Source organism: Cyprinodon tularosa, unplaced genomic scaffold (genome assembly GCF_016077235.1).
Source record: "Cyprinodon tularosa strain WSP-4 unplaced genomic scaffold, ASM1607723v1 ctg229, whole genome shotgun sequence".
Lineage (NCBI taxonomy): Eukaryota > Metazoa > Chordata > Actinopteri > Cyprinodontiformes > Cyprinodontidae > Cyprinodon > Cyprinodon tularosa.
In genome coordinates, this window is record NW_024038856.1 from 56,955 (window position 1) to 79,635 (window position 22,681).

The 22,681-nt window shown below is 43.2% G+C and overlaps 2 protein-coding genes across 6 annotated transcripts in view; one reads left to right on the top strand and one right to left on the bottom strand.

Moving 5' to 3' along the window:
- The first annotated feature begins 2,816 nt into the window (after window positions 1-2,816).
- Window positions 2,817-16,997, top strand: tbc1d2 (TBC1 domain family, member 2). Of its 3 annotated transcripts, none has more exons than XM_038286707.1 (17): window positions 2,817-3,080; window positions 4,887-5,865; window positions 6,238-6,352; window positions 8,541-8,646; window positions 8,737-8,849; window positions 9,387-9,634; window positions 9,772-10,041; window positions 10,200-10,325; window positions 10,819-10,929; window positions 11,010-11,182; window positions 11,266-11,377; window positions 11,798-11,998; window positions 12,068-12,255; window positions 12,332-12,452; window positions 12,530-12,715; window positions 14,892-15,013; window positions 15,832-16,997. In XM_038286707.1, exons 2-17 carry the CDS (start codon window positions 4,909-4,911, stop codon window positions 16,028-16,030), a joined length of 3,348 nt encoding a protein of 1,115 aa, XP_038142635.1. In that variant the 5' UTR covers window positions 2,817-3,080; window positions 4,887-4,908; the 3' UTR covers window positions 16,031-16,997. The 3 variants fall into 3 exon arrangements, with proteins under 3 accessions (XP_038142635.1, XP_038142634.1, XP_038142636.1); XM_038286706.1 differs by having other exon boundaries at window positions 4,908-5,865; XM_038286708.1 differs by lacking the exons at window positions 2,817-3,080; window positions 4,887-5,865; window positions 6,238-6,352; ... (2 more) ...; window positions 9,387-9,634; window positions 9,772-10,041 and having other exon boundaries at window positions 10,239-10,373.
- Window positions 16,998-19,383: 2,386 nt separating this feature from the next.
- Window positions 19,384-22,681, bottom strand: part of slc44a1b (solute carrier family 44 member 1b) — a 32,361-nt gene continuing 29,063 nt past the window's right edge. For 2 of the 3 annotated variants that reach the window (XM_038286664.1, XM_038286666.1), the window contains exon 16: window positions 19,384-21,080. In XM_038286664.1, coding sequence (XP_038142592.1) covers window positions 21,045-21,080 — 36 coding nt within the window. In that variant the 3' untranslated portion in view covers window positions 19,384-21,044. Of the gene's footprint in view, window positions 21,923-22,681 lie in introns of all 3 variants that reach the window. The other variant, XM_038286665.1, reaches the window with a different exon arrangement.

Consider the following 22,681-nt stretch of genomic DNA (forward strand, 5'->3'; position numbering starts at 1 on the left):
TTTTGGATCTGCATTGTTTTGCTTATTTGTTTTTAAGATAATCACTTGAGTCTGGAGCAGTATCTCTCATTCAGATTAAAAAAAAAATCCTTTTTCAGTCTTAAAAAATACAAAATTTAAAATCATGAATTCTAATATAGCTGCATCATACTTCAACACTTAGATAGAGGAAATAATCAATAAATGTTTAAATAAAACAATTAGTTCCATCATTCCCTCCATTATGGTAACAGATCAACAAGTGATGTTAGGATTAATAAATTACATAATCCCTAAATTAAATTATTTAAATTCCAACATTCGTTTAGGCAAAGTTTCCTTATATTTCAGAAATGTTAATAGCAATTTCAAATTTTATATTTCAATTTTTAGAATTTTTTTTTCATTTTCATTAATATTAATTTCTTGTTTCAGATTAAAAACTCATAGCAGGTTAAGAAGCATCGAACACATCAACATTTTCGTAAAAGGAGACGGGCACAGAGAAAAACAATAGAACATGTAGAAATGAATAAATACTTTGGAAAAATTTAACTTTGAACATGTCTTCTGTATAGAAAAACTGGGGTTATCAGTCATTGTGGATCAAAGTGAATGTTGTTGGGTGGATTATTAATTGTTTTCATGGGGGAAAAAAACTGTAGCTGAGATTTCCAGGTCCTCCTGGAATTCAAGGAGTTCTCCTCGCTTCTTTATATTCTGTCAGAAATCATATGAGGAACACCTGGCAATGGCTGCTCTTTTGCAATACTGTTGGTGAGAGACCTATTTAAAGCCTATTAATTAATATTATACTAGCTGATTTTGATTTGGACAGAGCAAATCCTTTTCTTCAGTTGTTTACTTTCTCCTTTACACCATTCTGTGCATTCAACTCCCCATTTGATCATTAGACCTTTGGTTCAGATATCCCCTTCACTGTGAAGAGATAACAAGAAAATAAAAGATCCAGAGAAGCAGGATGCTGAGGATGAGATCCTGAATCTTTATCAGTGATGGTGAACATAGAGGTGTTCCTGGATCTGTTGCATTCTCAACACTCTCCATTATTCCCATTCAGCCATCTCAGCTTTTGCACTTGTGATGAACTCGACTGAGGTGTTTCTGGCAGACCACAGCTGTCTGTAGACGATAATGTTTTTACCTAGTCCCTGTGTGTTTGGGAGGGGGGTGTAGAGTGGGGCTGTGTCTCCTCAGGCCATTTTGTCACTTTAGAGTGGGACATTTGGGCCGTGGGTTCTCCTCCCCCTGAAGTGTACACTTCAAAGGCCGGATGAGCAGCTCAGGGGTCAGGACGGGATCAGGACTAACTGATTTAGGAAGGTTTAGTTTTGGCTCTGAAATCCATCCTCTTTGTTTGGCCTCATCACTCTGTCGCCTCGGTTCCTGTTGGCAGCTCCTTCTTCGCTTTAATTCATTTCTCTTTGCTTCAGTGAGCTACAGAGGCCTTCAGTACTGAAGTGTCTCTCATGTTCTGTCTTTGTCTCCTCAGATGTCCCAGGCAATATAACCAGACGTCTGGTCTTGGTAGTGAAACGTTTCTGACCCTTTATCTAACTGTTCTTGTGATGACTAAAGGTTCTGAAAGATGATGTTTAAATTCCGGTTCTATTACAACTGTTGATTTCCCACCTGTGGATGGGTGAGGTGGTGTGTTTGGAGAACAAAACGCTCCAACACTCTGAAACCTGGAGCTCTGCTGCCCCCCTGCTGGTCCCTCACAGGACCGGGTCGAAGAGTGGCGGTTGAAAGGCTACCTCTGGTCCTGATGCTGATGCGCTGCATGTGGTTCTCAAAAGCTGCTTCTTGTCCCAATACACTGTATCTGGATGTGATCGGCTGTATATGTTGTTCCGATTATGACAGACTGTAAGGAGTTCAGAAGAAGACCAGTGACAGTCCACATCAACATCATCCCATACTGCTATCATCCAATTTCAATTCAGTTTATTTACATAGCGCCAATTCACAACACATGTCATCTCAAGGCACTTTACAGTTCAAAGTTTTTCTATCTAAGGAAAACAAAGTTGATTGCATCAACTCATTGACTCAAATGCAATCCCTCACACTAAGCGTGCTTTTAGCGAAGTTGGAGAGGAAAAACTCCCTTTTAACTGGAAGAAACCTCCAGCAGAACCAGGCTCAGTTACATATATGTGTACACCATTTTATATATATAACTATATATATTTCTATTATTCTAGACATTCACCCTGCAGTTTACTAATTTAGCCGCCAGATGGAGACAAACTATCCAGATCAAAAAATTCTGTTACAAAAAGTGGCAGAAAATGAAGTTCTTCCTTCCTTATTTTTAATAATTTGCAGATATGTCCGAACACAAGAAGCTGTTTTCTGGACTCTCACATCATTACTGTCTTTATCTGAATATGGACCTGCTGTAAAAGGAGCTGAGTTTCGGAATTTGTGATGTTCTTGCACCAAATTATAGTAAAATGTCTGTTCTTGTTCTTTAATATCTTAAATATTATAAGCAGCTTTTTTTTCATTATCACCAAAAGTTCTTTGTTTCACAGATTTCGTTTTGTATTATGACAAAATCCAGAAAAAGTTGTGAAAATGATTTGTTTGTATTTTTGGAAACATGAACTTTTCACAGATTTATTTCAATTGTTTATCTGACTTGATTGCTTCTTTAAAGAGACAGTGCAAATGTATCCATGTTGATGTTCCAGAATCATAAATTAAAAACATTAAACCACTCAATGAATAAAAGTTACTATAAACAGGAATAGTGAGGGAAATTAACTGTCACGTGACTGAGATCCACGCCTTGACCGTGCCTCTGACGTTACTTCAGGAAGCTGGGGGTTTCCTGCTCTTAGTTTGAAGTAAGGAGCAGAAGTTGGGAGTGTGTCTGTGTGTTTGGGTGGGAGGGGTCCGGGCAGGAGAACAAGGAGAGACAAGGTATGAGACGCGAGGTGCTGAGATAAGGACACGCGACACAAACATCAACAACAGAGGAGCTTTTTTTCAGCGGATGGTTCCGCAGAGACCCTCAGCTCCTGTTCCCGCCCCTCTCAGCCACCAGGTGCGCTCAGTCCCCGCCCCCTCAGGTAAGAATGGCTGTTTGTTTATTTAAGGTAAAACCAAAGAAGGACAGAACCTATTCTTCAGTCAGCAGAATTTTCTTTCAGGTTGATGTTCTGAGTACTGGAGAAACATGGCTCTGCTTAGCTCAAAGGTAGGGAAGAGGAGTAGGGCCACTGAAAAAATTAAAAAAATGTAACTGATTTTAAAATTTTATTTCAGTATATGAGAAAAAAGTCAGAATTCCAACTTTTTTCTCCGAATTCCGACTTTAATGTCAGACTTCCAACTTTAATGTCAGACTTCCGACTTTAATACCAGAATTCTGACTTTAATATCAGATTTATGACTTTAATCTAGGATTTACGACTTTAATCTCAGACTTCTGACTTCAGAATTCCGACTTTAATCTCAGAATTATGACTTTAATGTCAGACTTCTGACTTCAGAATTCCAACTTTAATCTCAGACTTCCGACTTTAATCTCAGACTTCCGACTTTAATCTCAGAATTATGACTTTAATGTCAGACTTCTGACTTCAGAATTCCAACTTTAATCTCAGACTTCCAACTTTAATCTCAGACTTCCGACTTTAATCTCAGACTTCCGACTTTAATCTCCGAATTCTGATTTCACAATTCTGACTTTAATCTCAGAATTCTGACTTCAGAATTCCAAATTTAACCTCGGACTTCCAACTTTAATCTCAGAATTCTGGCTGAATTCTGACAGCTAACAAACATGTTAGCAACAAGCCGTAGCCATGTCTGTTCTAAAGACTAAACTAGCTCTCTTGTTTTAATCACCTTCTTTTCTTCTATTAATGAAACAGCATCACCGGGGACCCCTCAGGCATCTAAAAAGTCACCTAATTCCGTCATTTTCCACCAATGTGATACTGGCTCCAAACAACTCACATCTTAGTCAGTGAAGCTGAGTGCTCACACATCTCTTCCTTCATGGTGCCCATCTATCTCAGAATTCTGAGAAAAAAACTCAGAATTCTGAGATCAAAGTCAGTATTCTGAAGTTTTTTCCATATTAAACTGAAATAAAATGTAAAAATCAGTTAACTTTTTAAAATATTTTCAGTGGCCCTAATACTCTTATTTACAAAGATGTGTTCCACCAGCTCACACAAATTATATTCTGGTCCAAGAGAAGATTACCGTAATTTAGTAAACCTGAACCCAGTAAAAGTCCTTCTCTGAGGAGGAGCTGCAGAGAAAAACGTCCTCAATTTATTTTCATGATTCTTGTGTGAAATAACATCAGTTACTGAAAAGAACCAAAACTGAGTTTAAAAAGCTTGGCTGCATTATTAGCCTCGACCCACATGATCCGACCCGGTCAGTGTTTAGATTCTGTATCTTAGGATAATTTCAAATGTTTCTCAACTTTATTTAATCTGCTGCAGAACGTGGTTTCAAGAAGCCGTGTGAAATAGAACCTCCTGAGTAAAAAGATCTTCTTCAGGTCCAAACAGACTGGAACCGATCTGAATCCGGGTTTATGAGACTAGTACTGTACCTGTGTTCAGGTTCTGTCGAAGAACGTAGAACCAGACTTTAAACTTCCAGCAGAACTACATGTTTTTCAGCTGCAGTCGACTCAATTAAATTCAACTTCCATGGAACCACAAGAGTTCTGCTTCCATGAAATCCAGATCAAATATATGCTGTTGTGTTACGAGGGTCAGGAGTCGGGTTGAATTTAGTTAAGAGTTCTGATGCACAGGAACCAGGTTTTGTTCATTGTCAGAGACCACCCAGCTCTCGGACAGCTGTGTTCCGTCTGATCTGGTTCTTTCTCTCTGTCTTCCTGCTCTCAGTTTTTCTTCTATTCTAATCAGGATGGAGGGAAGCGGCGCCACAGGAAATCCCAGCAGCGCCCCGTATTACTCACTTCCTGCCCTTGCCGACTCTGATCCGCTGCTTTCAGACATACAGAACCAGCAGGAAGACCTGCAGACTAGAGCGCCTAAATGTTTGTCCAGGTCTCAGGGTCCAGCAGGAACACCAGAACACCCTGCAGAGCAACTGAAAACAGGATGTTCTATGGAAGACGACCCAGATCCAAGTCAGAGCAGTCCAAATGACCCAAAACCAAGTTTTGGTCAGCAGGAACAGACAAAAGACCCTCCTTCTAAAAAAGATTCAACCAGAGCTGGAGATCATTGTTTGGGACAGAAGGAACCAGGATGTTCTGCAGGACCAGAACCTTGTAGTTCCACAGATCAGGAAACTGAAGAAAAACCTCCTCCAGGACCCTCTGAAGTTCTAACTGCAGGATCTACTTCCTCTGTGGATCTGTCAGACGGAAAAGAAGAGGTCTGTGTCTCAGAGTCTTTAAACCAGCAGAACCACCAGAATCTGGAACAAATTTCTCCACCTACACCAGAGGAAAATCAGAACCTGGAGAACGTTGAACAACATCTGGACCATCAGCAGCCCCCTCCCCCTGTTGAACAGCAGAGCCACCTGTCTCCTCCCTCCCTCTCTGTGAATCTGGCTCCTCCCCTCACCATCGAACTGTTCTGTGACCAGGTGGGACCCTCCCCTCTTCATTCTTCTCCCGGTGAGTCCAAACTGTGTGGCTACCTTCAGAAGCAAGCGGGCCCCCTGAGGGCCTGGAAGCTACGTTGGTTTACCTACGAGGAGGAGAAGAACCAGCTGTTCTATTACCGCACGCCCCAAGATGTGATGCCACTGGGCCGGGTGGAGCTCAGCGCAGCCACCTTCACCTACCCTCTCAAGGCAGAGAGTGGCACCTTCCACATCAAGACGCCCGATCGCACTTTCATCCTTAAGGTAAGAGGTCCAGGTTAGTGCATCCCAGTTCTGAGTAGATCTGGGTTTGTGAGGCCAGAAGTGCCAACATTTTACCTCAGTTTCTGTAAAACCTGATGATAAAACTCTCATTTTCTTCTGGGACTGAAGAGGGATTTTAAAAAGAATTTAAACCTGGAATAAAAACAACCAAACATTAAGTTCCAAAGTGGACAGTACTTGCAGCTTCTAGTAGAAACATCCAGATATAAGCTCTGGAGAGATGGTGTGGGATTTTGGCACTGCTGACCCTCCGTACCTGATCCCACCTCTTAGAAACCTCTGTCTGTTCTCTTCAGCTTTAACATGTCTCTGAATCAGAACCTTTCTCTGTCTGACCCGGCTCTGTTGAAGGCGGTGAGTCAGGAGCTGATGCTCTACTGGCTGCAGCAGCTGCAGGTGAAGCGGTGGCAGCACCGACCGGTCTCTGTCTGTTCAGAGCAGACCAACAACAATAACAACATGACAGGTGAGAACCACTCCACCCACTCGGTCACCACGACAGAGCCCAAAACCTCAGGAACCAGAACCAGGCAACTAGTCCAGAAACCCTTTTCTATGGTTCTAATCTCGTCCTGACTGTTTCTGATTCTGTCTGGTTGCCTGAGGTTTGTCTCCACTAGCTTTGAACATCTCCAAACGGTTTTGATTAATTGTAAACGGCTAAAGTTCAGTTTGGGGTTTAGGTCTGACCTTTGACTAGGCCGTCCTAACCCATGGATCTGCTCTCATCCAAACCATCCATTGGATCGCTAGCTGGATGTTCTAGGTGCATTGGGAAAGCATCAATCCTGAACTCTATCAACTAGTCTCTCCTTACTGATTCTGTTGATGAATGAGCCTTGTTTAACTGTGTTTAAGTTTACTTTCACTGGTTCTGAAGCTAAACTGGCTGATAGTTTTGAGTTGTTTTAACTCTGCTCTCTAGTTGAACTGATTAAAAACTTGGTTTAAGCTCATCTGTTGGTGACCAATAACCTGGTTCTGGTTCTGATTTATCTGTAAGTAAACGTCTCTGTGGATCTAAAGCTGGTTAAACCTGCTGCTGAGAACATGCTCCTGTGGGGCAGCTTTTTCCTCACTGAGTTTGGAAATCCTTCCACCAGGCAGGGAGTGGCTCCTGCCTGAGTCACACTTCTCTGAAATGGATCTGAACCAGGGAGATGAGTCTGCTCCTCACAGTGAGTCAGAACCACAGAGAAACCTCTCCACCATCAGCTGTTCTTGGGTTAGTCCTCATCCTTATGATTGTACCATCTCTATGGAAAAGGCTGTTCATGTCAACAGGACTTTTTATCAGATCCAGCTTCTGTTTATTGTCCAAGTGCTAATTACTGCTCAGGAAGCTTCAAATGGCCCAGCCAGCCCATGATCCAGCTTGTAACGGTTCAGAGCTCTGATTATATCACACTAGGGACAGGAAGTGAGCTCACATCTGCTGCAGGAAGCTTATTGCCAGGAAACACTGAAACAATCCAGAATAGATTTACCTGTTGGGAGGAATAACAGATCCCAGATCACAGGCTTATCTCAGGTTCTGGTTGGTGACCGGTTTACCCGCTGTTACGCAGCAGGAGCATCAGGTATTCACCTCCTGTCTGAACATGTTCAGCAGCTGCCTCTAAACCATAGACTCTCAGACTGATCTAAAATCAACTGTCAGTGCCCCCTGGAGGCTGCAACTGGTTACTGCAGCATGTATTTCAATTGAAAGTTGAATTGCTAAGTTCAGGATGTCACTGAAGGTTGATGTTCCCATCTAGACATACAGAAGTCTTTAACAGGGGAACGCACTCGGAGGACCCCGTGTCAACCTATTGGTCAGTTTCTCAGCATTAAAGTCACATGACTGGCATAAACCTGATTCACCTGCAGGACTTAGTCAAAAACTCTTTGATCTGTTTTCTGACATCACATAAGCCAGCATTGAGATCTGCATCAGAACCAAAGAGTTAAAATTCAAGAAGTCAAAGTTTGTTTGAAAACTAAAACGTAGTTCTATCATCTAGGATGGTTTTATGGTTTCTTTACGTTTCTCTGTTCTAGGTTCACAATGATTCAACAGACTAGGACCCAGAATTTTTACTAGGTTCTGTTTATTAAAGTGATAAACCGTTTGCAGCGGGACAGACCATACAAATCAATACTTTAGAGTCTAAAAATATTCTACTTCCTTTGACATGAGCAAAATAACAAATTAAAGTTAGGCATGTGCTGCATGTAGTACACCACTTTCTGCTGCACCTAGCTCTGTCTGTTAGCCTTTAAAAACCAAATAAAATAACTAAAAACAACCTTTGTCTAATTTTACAGGATGCTCAATAGCAGGGCCCCATTTTGGGGCAAAGGCCGGAAACTACACTTTGAATGGGAATCAATGCAGCTTGATGTATTGCTGAAGCTTCATCAATAACTGGGTTAATCCCAGACCAACCAGTCTGTATGCGCAGGTTCTTCCTCCTTCAGCTCGAGCCTGCCGTGTTCTGGAGCTGCTCATCTTTCTGCTCTTTCTGGTTCTTATTTGTTTTATTCAGTGACTCTGCAGAGGTTGGAATCCGTTCTTCTTCAGGTGTTCTGTGCTGTCGTCTGCAGCAGTGTCCTGTTACATCCTGATCCAGCAGGGTCTGATTTAGTGCTTCTGTTTCCTCTCTGATCAGATGACTTCCTGCCTATCTCCAAGAGTCCCGTTGGCCTGGCCATCGCTCCGACTCAACCCACGGCGCTCGCCAGAATGTCCATTAAACACCCGCTCATCCAGATCCAGTTAGTTGCTCCAGAAAGCTCTGAACCCACTTCCTGGTTTTGGTTGTTCTTTTGCTGCTGCTTAGTGGTTCTGGTCTGGTTTCTGAACAGGAACTCAGTCCACAGTCTGAGGAAGAGAACCTCTCAGGACTCCAGTCAGAGTGTGTTCTACACAGACGTTCTTCCATGGATCAGTACCACCGTGCCAGCAGATGGCAGCAAAGGTATGTCACTGTCCCGCAGGGCACTGTACTTGGTACAGGTGTGTTTATGTACTGTTGGATTGGGTTTGGTACTATTTGACTGCCTGGCTTAACCGATAACCAGAAGAAAGGTCTGAAATAGGGATGTCCCGATCTGAAATTAATATTGGTCCGTTAATAGCCAGAAAAACTAATATTGGATTTGATCAAGCCTTTCCTAACATTCTACACTATCAAATAAGTATTGAAAGCTGGTATGATTTGTGCTGATATTGTATTGGGTGAATATCGCTATCGGACAGTTATTAAAGCTACAATATCAGTATTGTAACAAAAAATATAAATGTTGTATCAGGACACCCCTAGTCTGTATGAATCATTCCCACTGGAAGGAAACCAGAACCCTCTCTGATCAGAATCCAGATTCTATTTGTTTCTTCTTCTATCATTTCTTCCTGGTTTAATGAATTTCCATTACACATAATCTAGGGTCTTTTTATTTTTTAGTGCACCCCTTTTTTATTTCCTCTAATTACATCAGTTCCTGTCACATGCCAGTCACTTCAGAATGTCCTCCTGAGGCCCCGCCGCCTTCGGACCCCATGGGTGATCCAGCAGGTCAGAGGTCAGCTCCTGAAGGCAGGGAGTCTTCATCACCATTGGGCGACAGAAGCAGAAGGAGGAAGGCGCGTGGATCATCCACCATGCCACCCTCTCGCAGGGACACCATGTCTTCGTCCTCGGAGCGGACGTCCCGCCTTCAGCAGGAGAAACAGATGCTGATGGAGGAGGTCAAAGCTCAGAAGGTGATGTCTCAGATCTAAAGCTGCTCCTCTTAAGCCTGCAGAATGCTACACAGAACCAGAACCAGCATTCTTAAAATAGTCATCCACAGATAAGGAACTAGGCAGTATTTAAAGATGGTGTTGATACTGTCCTGCAGGAGCTGGTCTGGATCCTCCATAAAGCCCTGGAAGCGTCCCAGCTGGAGAAAAGGACCTGTGCAGAGTTTCTGGCAGAGGAGGACGAGCAGCACCGCCTGGAGCTCCTGCGCCACCGTGAGCGGCAGGCGGCCGACCTTCGGCGGCAACTGGAGGAGACCAAGATGGAGGCACAGAATCTTAGGAGGACGCTTTCTGACAAAGACGCTCAGCTGGCTGAGCTGCAGAGGAGCATCAGGCTGCTGACGGAGAAGAACGCGGCCAAGCAGCAGGTGAGGAGACTTGAACCATAGATGAGGAAAGTTCATCAGAGAGTTCCTCAGATTTCTGACCTACATCAGTAACAGATTGAACCAATTATAGGAGCCTTGTTTCTTTAGACAGATATCAGTCTGTTTCTGAACTTATTGTACTTCCTGTTTCCTGTTAGGTGATCATGAAGCTATCTGATCAGGTGACGTCCTGCCTGTCTGAACCACAGCAGTCCGATGCCTCTGGTAGCGCCCCAAGCTCACAGACCCACAAGCAGCTTCAGCAGCAGATTGAGAACCTCAAGGTGAAGTCTTGAAGTGGGAAAGAGTGGGATGCTGTCACACCTTTACAAGTGCTGTTCCTACCCAGCTGTCCTTTTTGGTCGGGGGGTCGGTTGTGTTTTAGAACTTTCTCCTCAGCAGAGTGGGGTTTTTCTCTGATCCGATCTCTCCTCCAACTTCTTCTTGTAGGTTTTCAGGGTGATGCTGTTCTATAGGTATAATAGAGGCTTTAGTTTTCCTATAGCAGTGCCTACTGAGCTATGAGGAACCAGCTAGTGCCAAGAAGAATAAAGAATAAACTCAACTACCCATGCAGTCTATAAATAAACTGGAAATCTATGATTAATACTTTAGAGTCTAATAACTTTGAACAGAGAAACCTCAGAGTTGGTTTCAATCTGATTTGACTCTGGTTCTGGCTTTCACGTTAATATGAAGAGAGGAGATGGGATGAGTGACAGCTGATTGGTTCTAATGAGATGTCCTGAGCTCTGATCGTGTTTGTGCATTCCTCAGGATGACATGGAGGCATATAAAACCCAGAACAAATTCCTGAACTCGGAGATCTACCAGCTGACCAAGCTGTGGAGGAAAAGCTCAGAGCAGGAGAGAAGCCTGATGGTGAAGGTGGGTCTGAATGCAGGAACCAGCCACAGCAGCTCTGTCATCTCTAACATTTCTGTGTCCTGCTCTCTGATTGGCTACAGTGTTCCTATTTGGAGGCCACCAACTGCCAGGTGGAGAGTCGTTACCTGGGCGTCCTGAGGAAGCTGCAGGATGCCAAATCTCTGGCTCCTGAGCAGCAGGAGGCCGTGCAGAAGATGATTGAGGACGCTCTGAGAGGAGAGCTCAAGAGTGTAATGAAGCTCAGCGCTGACAGGTAGGAACACCTGGACCACAGCTGGACGTTGAATAATAGGTTTCAGCTGAAGCATGAAATGGATCCCTCTGCTCCGTCTGCAGGGAGTATGACGAGTACGGCTTTAAGATCATTCCAGACTACGAGGTAGAGGACATGAAGCTGCTGGCCAAGATCCAGGCTCTGGAAATCCGATCCCACAACCTTTTGCAGCAGGTCTGTATCTTCCTCTGAGGTTTAACAAGCTGAACCCTGAGTTTTATCTGCAGTAGCCTGCATGGGGCCTGTAGATGTTATCTTTTATCTGCAACACTGCTAATAACAAAATAAAAAAAAAAAGTTTTGCTCAAACCTGATTGGCTGATAGGAAAGAGCAATAAGAACAAAAACACAGAATACTAGAAAGAATTAAAACGGATTATAACAGATTATGAAGTCATTATAATATCCTAAGATAAAGTGTAACAATTCATGATGGGTTAAATGATCAAAACATTCTAAGAACAAAATTCTTCATGAACCAACATAGAAAAACAATTATTGTTTTCTTGTTTCTCTTTTCAGTTCATATTTATGTGATTCCTAGCAGAACAAAGTGATCTATGTGGTTGATTCTGGTTCTGTCTCTCTCTGCAGGACAGAGTGGAGCGCCCCCTGCTGGGCCGCTGGGCACAGTACCTGGCTGGCCGGTCAGAGTATGACTTGTGTCCCTCTCCTGAGCTCAAAGCATTGCTTCGTGGAGGCGTCCCACGGGAATACCGGCAGAGAGTGTGGGGCTGGCTGGTCCGGGCCAGAACCAGAACCATCCGGGAGCAGCACCCTCAACGGTACCAGCAGGTATGCCTCAGCAACGGCCTTGACATGTCCACAAGTAGACTGTCAGTAATCCTGATTGTGTGCTTGCAGCTGTGTGAGAAGAGCAGAACTTCAACCCACCCAGCTTCCAGACAGATCCAACTGGACCTTCACAGAACCCTGACAACCAATCAGAAGTTCTCTTCACCATCCAGCCCTGCCCTCCAGCAGCTCCGCCGCATCCTGTTGGCTTTCTCCTGGCAGAACCCGGCGGTCGGTTATTGCCAGGGACTCAATAGGTAGCCTCCTGTCATTATGTGTTAGCAGGTTGCTAACGGGTGTCGTTACCTCAGCTGTTTCTCCTGTGTCTCTCAGGTTAGCAGCAATCGCTCTTCTCGTGCTTCAGAACGAAGAGGACGCCTTCTGGTGTCTGGTGGCCGTGGTGGAGGTAATCATGCCTCAGGATTACTACACCAAGAACCTGGTGGCCTCTCAGGTGAGAAAGCACACCTGGAGCATCATCATCATCATCCGTTGATCAGAGTCACAGATTAATGATGCAATCATGTTTAGGCTGACCAGCGGGTACTAAAGGACTTCATGGCAGAGAAGCTTCCTCGACTGGCGGCTCACTTTGAGACTCACGGGGTCGATGTGTCGCTGGTCACCTTCAACTGGTTTCTGGTGGTCTTTGTGGAGAGTCTGCCCAGTGACATCCTGCTGCCGGTGTGGGATGCTTTCCTGTATGAGGGCACCAAGGTACCATGACACGCAGCAAACAGATACCTGCCCCTGAATGCATCCTGAAATTCAACAATCTGAACCTCACGACAACATAAACAAATCTGCATCATAATGTACCACCAAACTTTGAAAACTGCCCCTAAACACATCCCAATAGATATAAATCTGTACCTTAATTCATTGTGAAACCCTGAAAGCTTCACCTGAATGCAATGTCTCAAGATTGATCTTGAGTAGATCTGCTGCAGCCAGTGTCTGATAGGTTACATTAAAAATGTAGGTCATCACAATCAGGGTTGTTTTCACCTACCTGCAAGCAGTGAGTCAATGACATGCATTAACTGCGACACATGCAGAGGAACTGGTTTCTGAGGATAAACCAGGCTTTATACTTAGACTAGACTATATGAGTAGAGATGGGTATTCAGGACCAATATCTTGTGGATCTGTTGCTTTCATATGGATTAGATTATAGTTGATGCAGCGTTATCAGGAATTTAACGTTGCTGTCACGGTGATGTATTAAAATGGTTCAGATGCTGGTAGCAGCCATTTCTCTCCAGCAGCACATCTTGGGTCATCACATCAACTAATTTCAGTTGAACATACACTATATTGCCAAAAGTATTTGCTCACCCATCCAAATTATTGGAATCAGGTGTTCCAATCACTTCCATGGCCACAGGTGTATAAATTCAAGCACCTAGGCATGCAGACTGTTTTTACAAACATTTGTGAAAGAATGGGTCGCTCTCAGGAGCTCAGTGAATTCCAGCGTGGAACTGTGATAGGATGCCACCTGTGCAACAAATCCAGTCGTGAAATTTCCTCGCTCCTAAATATTCCACAGTCAACTGTCAGCTGTATTATAAGAAAATGGAAGTGTTTGGGAACGACAGCAACTCAGCCACGAAGTGGTAGGCCACGTAAACTGACGGAGCGGGGTCAGCGGATGCTGACGCGCATAGTGCGAAGAGGTCGCCAACTTTCTGCAGAGTCAATCACTACAGACCTCCAAACTTCATGTGGCCTTCAGATTAGCTCAAGAACAGTGCGCAGAGAGCTTCATGGAATGGGTTTCCATGGTCGAGCAGCTGCATCCAAGCCATACATCACCAAGTGCAATGCAAAGCGTCGGATGCGGTGGTGTAAAGCACGCCGCCACTGGACTCTAGAGCAGTGGAGACGCGTTCTCTGGAGTGACGAATCGCGCTTCTCCATCTGGCAATCTGATGGACGGGTCTGGGTTTGGCGGTTGCCAGGAGAACGGTACTTGTCTGACTGCATTGTGCCAAGTGTAAAGTTTGGTGGAGGGGGGATTATGGTGTGGGGTTGTTTTTCAGGAGCTCGGCTTGGCCCCTTAGTTCCAGTGAAAGGAACTCTGAATGCTTCAGCATACCAAGACATTTTGGACAATTCCATGCTCCCAACTTTGTGGGAACAGTTTGGAGCTGGCCCCTTCCTCTTCCAACATGACTGTGCACCAGTGCACAAAGCAAGGTCCATAAAGACATGGATGACAGAGTCTGGTGTGGATGAACTTGACTGGCCTGCACAGAGTCCTGACCTCAACCCGATAGAACACCTTTGGGATGAATTAGAGCGGAGACTGAGAGCCAGGCCTTCTCGTCCAACATCAGTGTGCGACCTCACAAATGCGCTTCTGGAAGAATGGTCAAAAATTCCCATAAACACACTCCTAAACCTTGTGGACAGCCTTCCCAGAAGAGTTGAAGCTGTTCTAGCTGCAAAGGGTGGACCGACGTCATATTGAACCCTATGGATTAGGAACGGGATGTCACTTAAGCTCATATGTGAGTCAAGGCAGGTGAGCAAATACTTTTGGCAATATAGTGTATCTTTCATTATCATTGAATGGTTCTGCTGTCACCAAGTCCTCATGCCAATTGGACCCAACCTGACACTGTTCATCAACACATCATAGCATTCTGTGATGCTTTAACATTCACCTAAAAGTCTGATGTTTATCAATGGGAGCAAAACAAGATAAAGTCCAACAAAAATATATTCTAAAATGTGGGTTCACTTTTCCTGATGAGGACATGTGAGGCAATAGAACCATGCAATGAAAGATTACATCATGTGTGTGTTAACTATAACTGAGCTCCAGCTTCTTTGATTTTCTACTTGACTAATATAAGATGTTCTTACTACCCAACTCTGGCTGCAGGTAATCTTCAGATATGCTCTGGCCCTGTTCAAATACAAAGAGGAAGACATTCTGAAGATCCAAGACAGCACAGAGATCTACCAGTACCTGCGCTTCTTCACCAAAACCATCTCTGACTGCAGGTGGGTAATCAGCAGAGAACGTCTCAGTGGGAATGTTCTCTTTGGGAACACTCACTGTGATAATGCTGTTAGAATGACAGCATTATCACATAGTAATGTGTGAACATTACCATAGAATGACTCTATGGTAATGTTCACTGTATGAACGATCTCTTTGGGAATACTCTTTAGGTAACACTTTGTGTAAACAAGTTTTGTGGAAACATTCTCTGAAGTAACATTTGATGGGAGCTCTCTGTTGGAATATCTTTTAGAAAGGCTTTCTGTCGAAATAATCTCTATCAGGAAGGCTCTATTTGGGAACGTTCTTAGTTGCAACATACATTCTCTGTGGGAACACTATAGGAAAGCTTTGTGTAGATAATTTCCCTGGAAACATTCTCTGTTGCAACATGCAATGGTAATGCTCGCTGTGGGAACACCCTCTCTTTAAATATACTGTGGAAACATTCTCTATGATAACATTTTATTGGAACATTCAGTTTGAACTCTCTCTGTTGGAACATGTTCGGTTGTAGTGCTCTATATAAGCGCTTTGTTTCTCTATGTGAATAGTAGGAAAATCCTTTGATTGAATGCTCTGTGGGAACACTATGGGAGCGTTCTCCATGCTATCACTATAGGAAAACTATGTGTGAACAGTCTCTGTGTCCACACTTGAAGTTAATGCTTTCTGTATTAATGCTCTCTGTGGGAACACTTTGTTGGAACAATCTCAGTCAGTCTATAGGAACCATCTACCAAAGGAAACGCCTCCTGTGGGAAAGCTCTCTCTGTAGATGCGTCAGTGAATTGATTACCGTTTTTCTCCTTCACAGGAAACTGACCGCCATTGCTTTTAATGACATGAACCCATTTCCCCGCCGCCTGCTGAGGAACCGCCGTGCACTGCACCTGGAGCGCCTGCAGGGAGAACTGCTGGAGCTGGAGGAACAGCAGAAGGAGTTTGTGACAGAGAGCACAGAGCGGAAAGATAAGGAGCTTGAAATGGCGAGCGAAGATGATGATGAACTTTAATGGCATCGTTATGTTTTTCTGACCACTGGATCCGACTGAAAACCATCAAGCTGTAATCTGCTGTACAGTAACTGGTTACCATAGTAACCATAGTTGTGGATTCTTGAATCAGTTCTGCACATCAGGAACAATAGTATCACCTTGTTGTGCAAGATTTCGCATTTGAAGGCAGAAAGCAGCAGCATGCACTGTTGGAGGGATTGATAATCGTACAAAAAGTCTTCCAGAACTTTCTAGATTATCAGTGAAGCTGTAGCTTTTCTTACTGTTGCTCAGGTTCAGATAATTAAAAACCCTGAAAAGGGTCTTAACATGATTTAGTTAACACTTTGCATCAAGCTTTCAGCTGCAGAGCATCTCCTACCTTCAACCCCAGGAGATCAGACTGCTGTCGCTGGAGCCCAGAGACTGAGTTCAGCCTAAAGCTTCTGTTTTTCACAGACTTCAATAACTCCCAAAAACTTACCAGCAACAGAGTTTAACGAAGACTCTGCCATAGCGGTCAAAAACTTGTTTCCCTTTATGGGTACGATGCATTCCTTCTACCTGTTGCCCCTTACTCTAGATCAGATGTCACGGATTAGCGGACAAGGATCCAGATGCGGACCCACCAACTGGCTAATACGGACCCACCCTGATTTAAAATATTTATAAATTGCTGCATGTTGTCTGACGAAAGTGTCTAACTTCACTTGCAACGCTTCTCGTCTTAACATGGAAAGCGCTCCGGAGCATCCGGGACCAGGCTACACAAGATACAAATTAGCCAATGAGCTGCGTCAGTCAGACTACGAGCCACTTTTAGACACAGCAGGCAAGCTGGGCGGTGTGAAAGAAGGAATAGACGATGAGAAAAAGAGAGTAGAGAAAGAGTAGACTGCTGGAAGAACCACTGTGAACTGGTGGAAGAAAAGTGAAATGGTGTGCTGAAAGATGTCCCTGCACATTTTGAGTATGTTTGGCTCAACCTACTGCTGTGAAGCAGGATTCTGCAACATGACCATAATCAAAAATAAATATAGATCCACGGTCAAAATGAGCACCTTGATATGTGCTTTAGAATGGCTTTGTTGCCATTCAAACCCAGGTTTAAAAGCCTTGGAGGTCAGCATAAAGATCACTTCTCTCATTAAGCCATAAAAACGAAAGGAAAAAAAACTGTCAGTTCAGGTATTTTATTAAATATTTAAATATTTAAATTGTCTATATACTAAACTGAAAGATTGTTGTTCTCTACTTCAAAAAACATTTTTGATTTTAAAATGGAAAAGTTTTCTTTTTTTATATATATATATTTTTTATTTAAAAGGTGAATGTATAACATTGATGCATTAACACCTAATTTTAGTTCAGTGTGAAATGCTGTTTAAAGTAACGAATAGTAATTAATAATGTCTCCAGACCTTTACTGGTTGTTGATTTTCTTTATTCAGGCCCTGCTGATTTTTAATTGGTTACCCCTGTTCTAGATGCTAGCACCAATAGCGCCATCTAGTGAATAAACACTACAAATTTTGGCTCCTGTAGATGGGTTTTGTTCAGGTTGATCCGGTGCTTCTGTAGTACATTCTCTGCAGGCTCTTTGTGTATATTTTTTCAGTAGCACGACGACTGTAACTTGTGAAGACCTGTTTCTGTCTGTCTTCATTTCAACATAAATGTTCTTAAAGCTAAAATCTCTGCTGAATTTGTTTTACTTTATTGAATCCAGAAGATTCTGTGTCAACATTCAAGGTTGTTTTTGTTTTTTCCAGGTTGATTCTTAAGTTATAAAAGCTCACTACATGTTTCATTGGGTGTTTCTGAAGGAGCCAGGGGGATAAATATACACTGTGTGCAATTATTAGGCAAATTAGTATTTCAACCACTTCATCCTTTTCTTACATGTTGTGCTACTCCAAGCTGTATAGGCTTGAAAGCCAACTACCAATTAAGTAAATCAGGTGGTGGGCATCTCTGTAAAGAGAAGGGGTGTGGCCTAATGACATCAACACCCTATATAAGGTGTGCCTTATTATTAGGCAACTTCCTTTCCTTTAGCAAAATGGGTCAGAAAAGAGATTTGACAGACAATGAAAAGTCAAAAATTGTCAGATGTCTTTTAGAGGGGTGTAGCAGTTTGGAAATTACAGAGTTTTTGAAGCGGGATAATCGCATTTTGAAGCGGGATAATAATCGGGATAATCGGTTCATGGCAAATAGCCAACAGGGGCACAAGAAGAGTGTTGGAAAAAAGATGAAAAATAACTTCCCATGAATTGAGGAAGATCAAGCGTGAAGCTTTCAGGAAGCCATTAGCCACCAGTTGTGCCATATTTCATAGCTTCAACATGTCTGGAGTGCCGAGACGCACAAGGTGCTCAATACTCAGGGACCTGGCCAAGGTAAGGAAAGCCGAAAAAAGGCCACCTTTGAACAAGACACACAAGACAAAACGTCAAGATTGGGCCAAGAAATATCTGAAGACTGATTTCTCCAAGGAGTTTTGGTCTGAAGAAATCAGAGTGAGTCTTGATGGGCCAGATGGATGGGCATCAGTCTGGATCAGTAAAGGGAAGCAAGTTCTTTATCCACTCAGACACCAGCAAGGTGGAGGTGCAGTACTGGTATGGGCTGGTATCATCAAAGATGAGCTTGTGGGACCTTTTCGGATTGATGATGGAGTCAAGATCAACTCCATGACCTACTGCCAGTTTCTGGTCCTTCATGAAATATTAGATCTACAGGAAGGGAAATCAGTCCACCTCTCTGAACAGTGTCTGGGAGGCTGTGGTGGCTGCTGCACGCAATGTGGATCGCAAACAAACTGACAGAATCTATGGATTGAAGGCTTTTGAGTGTCATGGTGAAGAAAGGTGGCTATATTGGTCACTGATTTGTTTTTGAATGTTTGTTTATTTCTGAATTTTGAGTTGTTATATTGGTTTACCTGGTGAAAAACAAGTCATGGATTTCTTTTTTTGCATGTGTTGGTCTTCTGTTCTGTCCCAGTCTGCTGCTGCAGGACAAACTGACTCCTCTAACCAATTTATAATTTAAACACCGTCACATCAGTTTGTATCAACAGATTTAACCAAATTTTAGCCTATAAAGCATCTAAGTAAAGATGGTGGTCCTCTAACCTCCATTAAAACCAACAAACTCCCCATCTCTCCTTTATCTCTGCTCCAGCAGCTTGAAGCAGTTGGAAGGACAGCTTCCTGTTACCAGTCAGCAACTGTTTACCTTAAATTATGCTCTCCATCAGTCTCCATGGATCTCTGGTAATGAACTAGCTCTTAGAACATCTCAAGGTCAGAGAAGCTTGGGAAAAAAAGCATGTTTTTCTGCAGCTTGAACAAAGACCACAAACACAGACTGAAATTCTGCTTTTAATAATTTTCTTATAAAACAAAGATACATAAGAAATGATATAAAAACCAACAGAGAACCAAAGCAAAGTTCTTCAGTGTTACAAACGACTGGTTACTGCAGAGAAAAGCTCAACACTAGTGTCACACCTGCCGGTTAATCTCTGAGTTCAGGAGCAGCCTCCAGAACATGCATCAGCTGCAAACAGTCGGCGAAACCCGGTGGTGAAGAGTCAGAGACGCTCTGGTCCAGCGCTCTGAAATCTCAGTGCAGAAGCTCCGAGAGAGGTTGGAATTTCAGAGGGAAGTTAAGGAACATCTGCAGGAGACGAGCAGGAAGCCTCAGCTGGTCTCCTGCTGAAGGTCACTGCAGATGTTTCTCACCAATAAAACTTCACTCTGAGATGAACCAGAGAGCTTATTGGCTCTGGATCAGAACCTGACCAGAGCTTCTCTGACCCTCACTTACCTTCAGTGGGAGGAGCCTGTGCTCTGATTGGTAGGATGGAGGCTGAAGAGTTTTCCTTCAACAGAAACAGGATCCCTTCTCCAGAGGTTTGATTCGCCCAGAAACATCTCAAAACGCAGAACATTTCTTACTGAATCTGGTCTTTGATGCTTTTACTCCTGACAGGGTTCTTAAAATCTCAAAATTACAGCTTCTTCATTTGAGCATGAAACCTTTTCCATGTTGGGTTTTATTAGCTGTAGAGAAGAAGTTGGTTTCTGCTTAAGTTTGGTCTGTTTCACAGAACTTAGTTTAAATCTTTGAACAGCAGTCAAATCAGGAGTTTATCCAACAATAAATCTAGTAGTTGTTATCTCTGATGGCTTGGAAATACTTGTAAAACAGGTTAAATGGTTCACTTAGAACCTAGACTAGACCCAGTTAAGGAATGTGGGACCAGTTTAAACTCCTTGAACAGCAATAAGGTCTCAGCCAGAAAGATAAATTAAAAACTCACGTTATGATGCATTGAATCAATATATTTCATATAAATATAAGGTTTTAATTCCCTTTAAATAATCTGATTAGATAAAAACAAACTTCATATCTTGATGACTTCCAGTTTTATTCTGAAATGTTTAGAGACCTCTGAACGTATCCCTACAAGGTTCTCCTGTTCGTCTTCCTGATCCTGGTGATTTCTGTGCTTTTTTACAATCAGGTGATGCCGATGTTGGAGAGAAACTCCTCAGCTCCTGCAGCTAATTTGCCCGGCGACAGCAGTCACATGACCAGAAATAAACACGTCGGAGCAGCAGGATTTATTCTTCTTCTAGTTTGGGGATTTTTTTTTTTTTTAACATGAAGTGAATTAATTTCTGAGCTACAAACACGTTTAATCTAAAACTCAACAGCTCGGTTAGTGTTGCAGGAACTCCATCTTTAGTGCAATTAGTTGACATGCGCGGCTCGGCTACTCGGATCAATCCGGACACTGTAGAACAGCTCCCCGTTCAGGTTCCCTGATAGAGGTGCATGATGGGAAAATGTCTCAGAAATCGGTCCTCATATCCACTGATAAGGTTCATAATATTCCAAGAAGCCAATGCCAGGGTGCTTTGTTCTGACTCCACCTCTGCCATGTGAGAACCAGCTGACTGGTTAATGAAGCGGTTTTCCTCCAGTCAGAAGAGATTCGGCTGAACTAGCCGGAGGGTTAGGACTCAGGATGACGTCGGAGGTGAACGTATTTCTGAAAGAGATTTCAGGCTGTTACAAACTGATGCTACAAACGGTCTAACAACATCTAACAGCTCAGCGGAACACAGTCCAGAGGGTCGACCCCACCCCTACTCCGAAATGCAGTGTCACACCAAGAGGCCAGGGAGGATGTTGAGATCTGACGGATGCCCTACTCAGTCAGACTGGATGAACAGAAGCAGGAAGACTCGTTCAGGTGTTATTGCTGACCGTCTGAATTCAGCTGCCACTGCTGCAGGAAGCTCCGCCCACACATCGCCTTTCTCCGTTCAGAGCCAAGGATGCAGATGTTCCTCCACAAGCAGAACCACCTTCGCTTTTCTTTTAAGGTAAAGGCTTCCTTGATGATTACGTGATCTCCCCTTCGTAGGTGCAGCGGCCAGCATCGTGTCACCAATCCGAGAGCCAATCAGATTCCTGACCTATTGGCCATTGCGTGTCCATGGCGACAGCCCTGGAGGGCACAATCAGCTGCTGCTCTACCTGTCCACAGGCCCCGCCCCTTAATTGGGAGTCCAGGTGAGGAGTCAGCTCCACCAGAAATGTTAGGTAAGGTGTCCGGAAGGCGTTAGGAACTGAGCGGTGAGTTTTATAAAAAAGGACATCACTACAAAAAAATGCATCAGCCGGTTTTAAAATCTGCAGCGCTTCCAGATAAAGTGCTTCATTACATTGTTACGTTGTTTTTTTTTTCCAGTTTCTTATTAAAATATTGTTTTCCCTGGAGTGAAACCATAGTAAACATGTTACACGTTGGTAAAAATAAACATCTGGAATGTCTCTTTAACAAGTCCCAGTGGCTGATTTTGGTCAAGCTGAACTGGTCCCTGGAGCCTGAAACGTAAACGTGGAAATGGTTAAAATCCTTTGCTCAGCACAGCAAATTACATGACTCGTTAACCAGCTGGTTATCAATCCCATTAACCAGCTTGTTAGGAATACAGCTGAGCAGTGTGTTAAGGTTATTAATGATCCTGTTAAGAATCCTGTTAACGCATACTGGTTAACCAGCTGCATTAAAACTGTTTAGATGGGTCATCTTTCAGTGTGTAAGTTGGCTAATAAACCCACTAATTATTAAAGCCTTTGACTACTTTGTTAAATTCAACGGTATGACACTAATATGTTACAAAAGTCGTCAACCAGCAAATTACACAATCAGTTGGACAGAGTTTGGTAAGAGAGCAGAGCTTATTATCAAAATGTTTCTGGTATATTTTAGGATTCATAAATCTGGAAAATTTCCTGAATCATCCAGAGGTTTTTTTTCTGTTGTTGTATAAAGAGGATGGATCTTCCTACAAGAGTTCAGCTCTAAAACAAACCAACAGAGAAACTCAAACTTTGTGAATAAAACAGATGAACAAGTGTTTAGCCAATCAGAGACGATCTGTAAGCCACGCCCCTTAGAGTCCAACTGATAGGAGACATTAACATGCTTAAACATCACTCTGGTCATAGAAACACTGGTTACTGTTCAGAGGTTTTAAGCATCAAAGGGTTTGTTTCGTTTAATTTTTGTATTGGGTTGATGACTCTTCTCAGAAAGTTCAAAATGATTCCTCAGAGGACCCAGCAGATAACATGCTTCTG

Bases quoted from the DNA above. Each gene is read 5' to 3' on its own strand.
- tbc1d2 (XM_038286707.1), top strand. From the start codon at position 4,909: ATGGAGGGAAGCGGCGCCACAGGAAATCCCAGCAGCGCCCCGTATTAC. The intron at 10,326-10,818 runs GTGAAGTCTTGA...TGCATTCCTCAG, and splicing joins AGCAGATTGAGAACCTCAAG to GATGACATGGAGGCATATAA. The intron at 12,453-12,529 runs GTGAGAAAGCAC...AATCATGTTTAG, and splicing joins AGAACCTGGTGGCCTCTCAG to GCTGACCAGCGGGTACTAAA.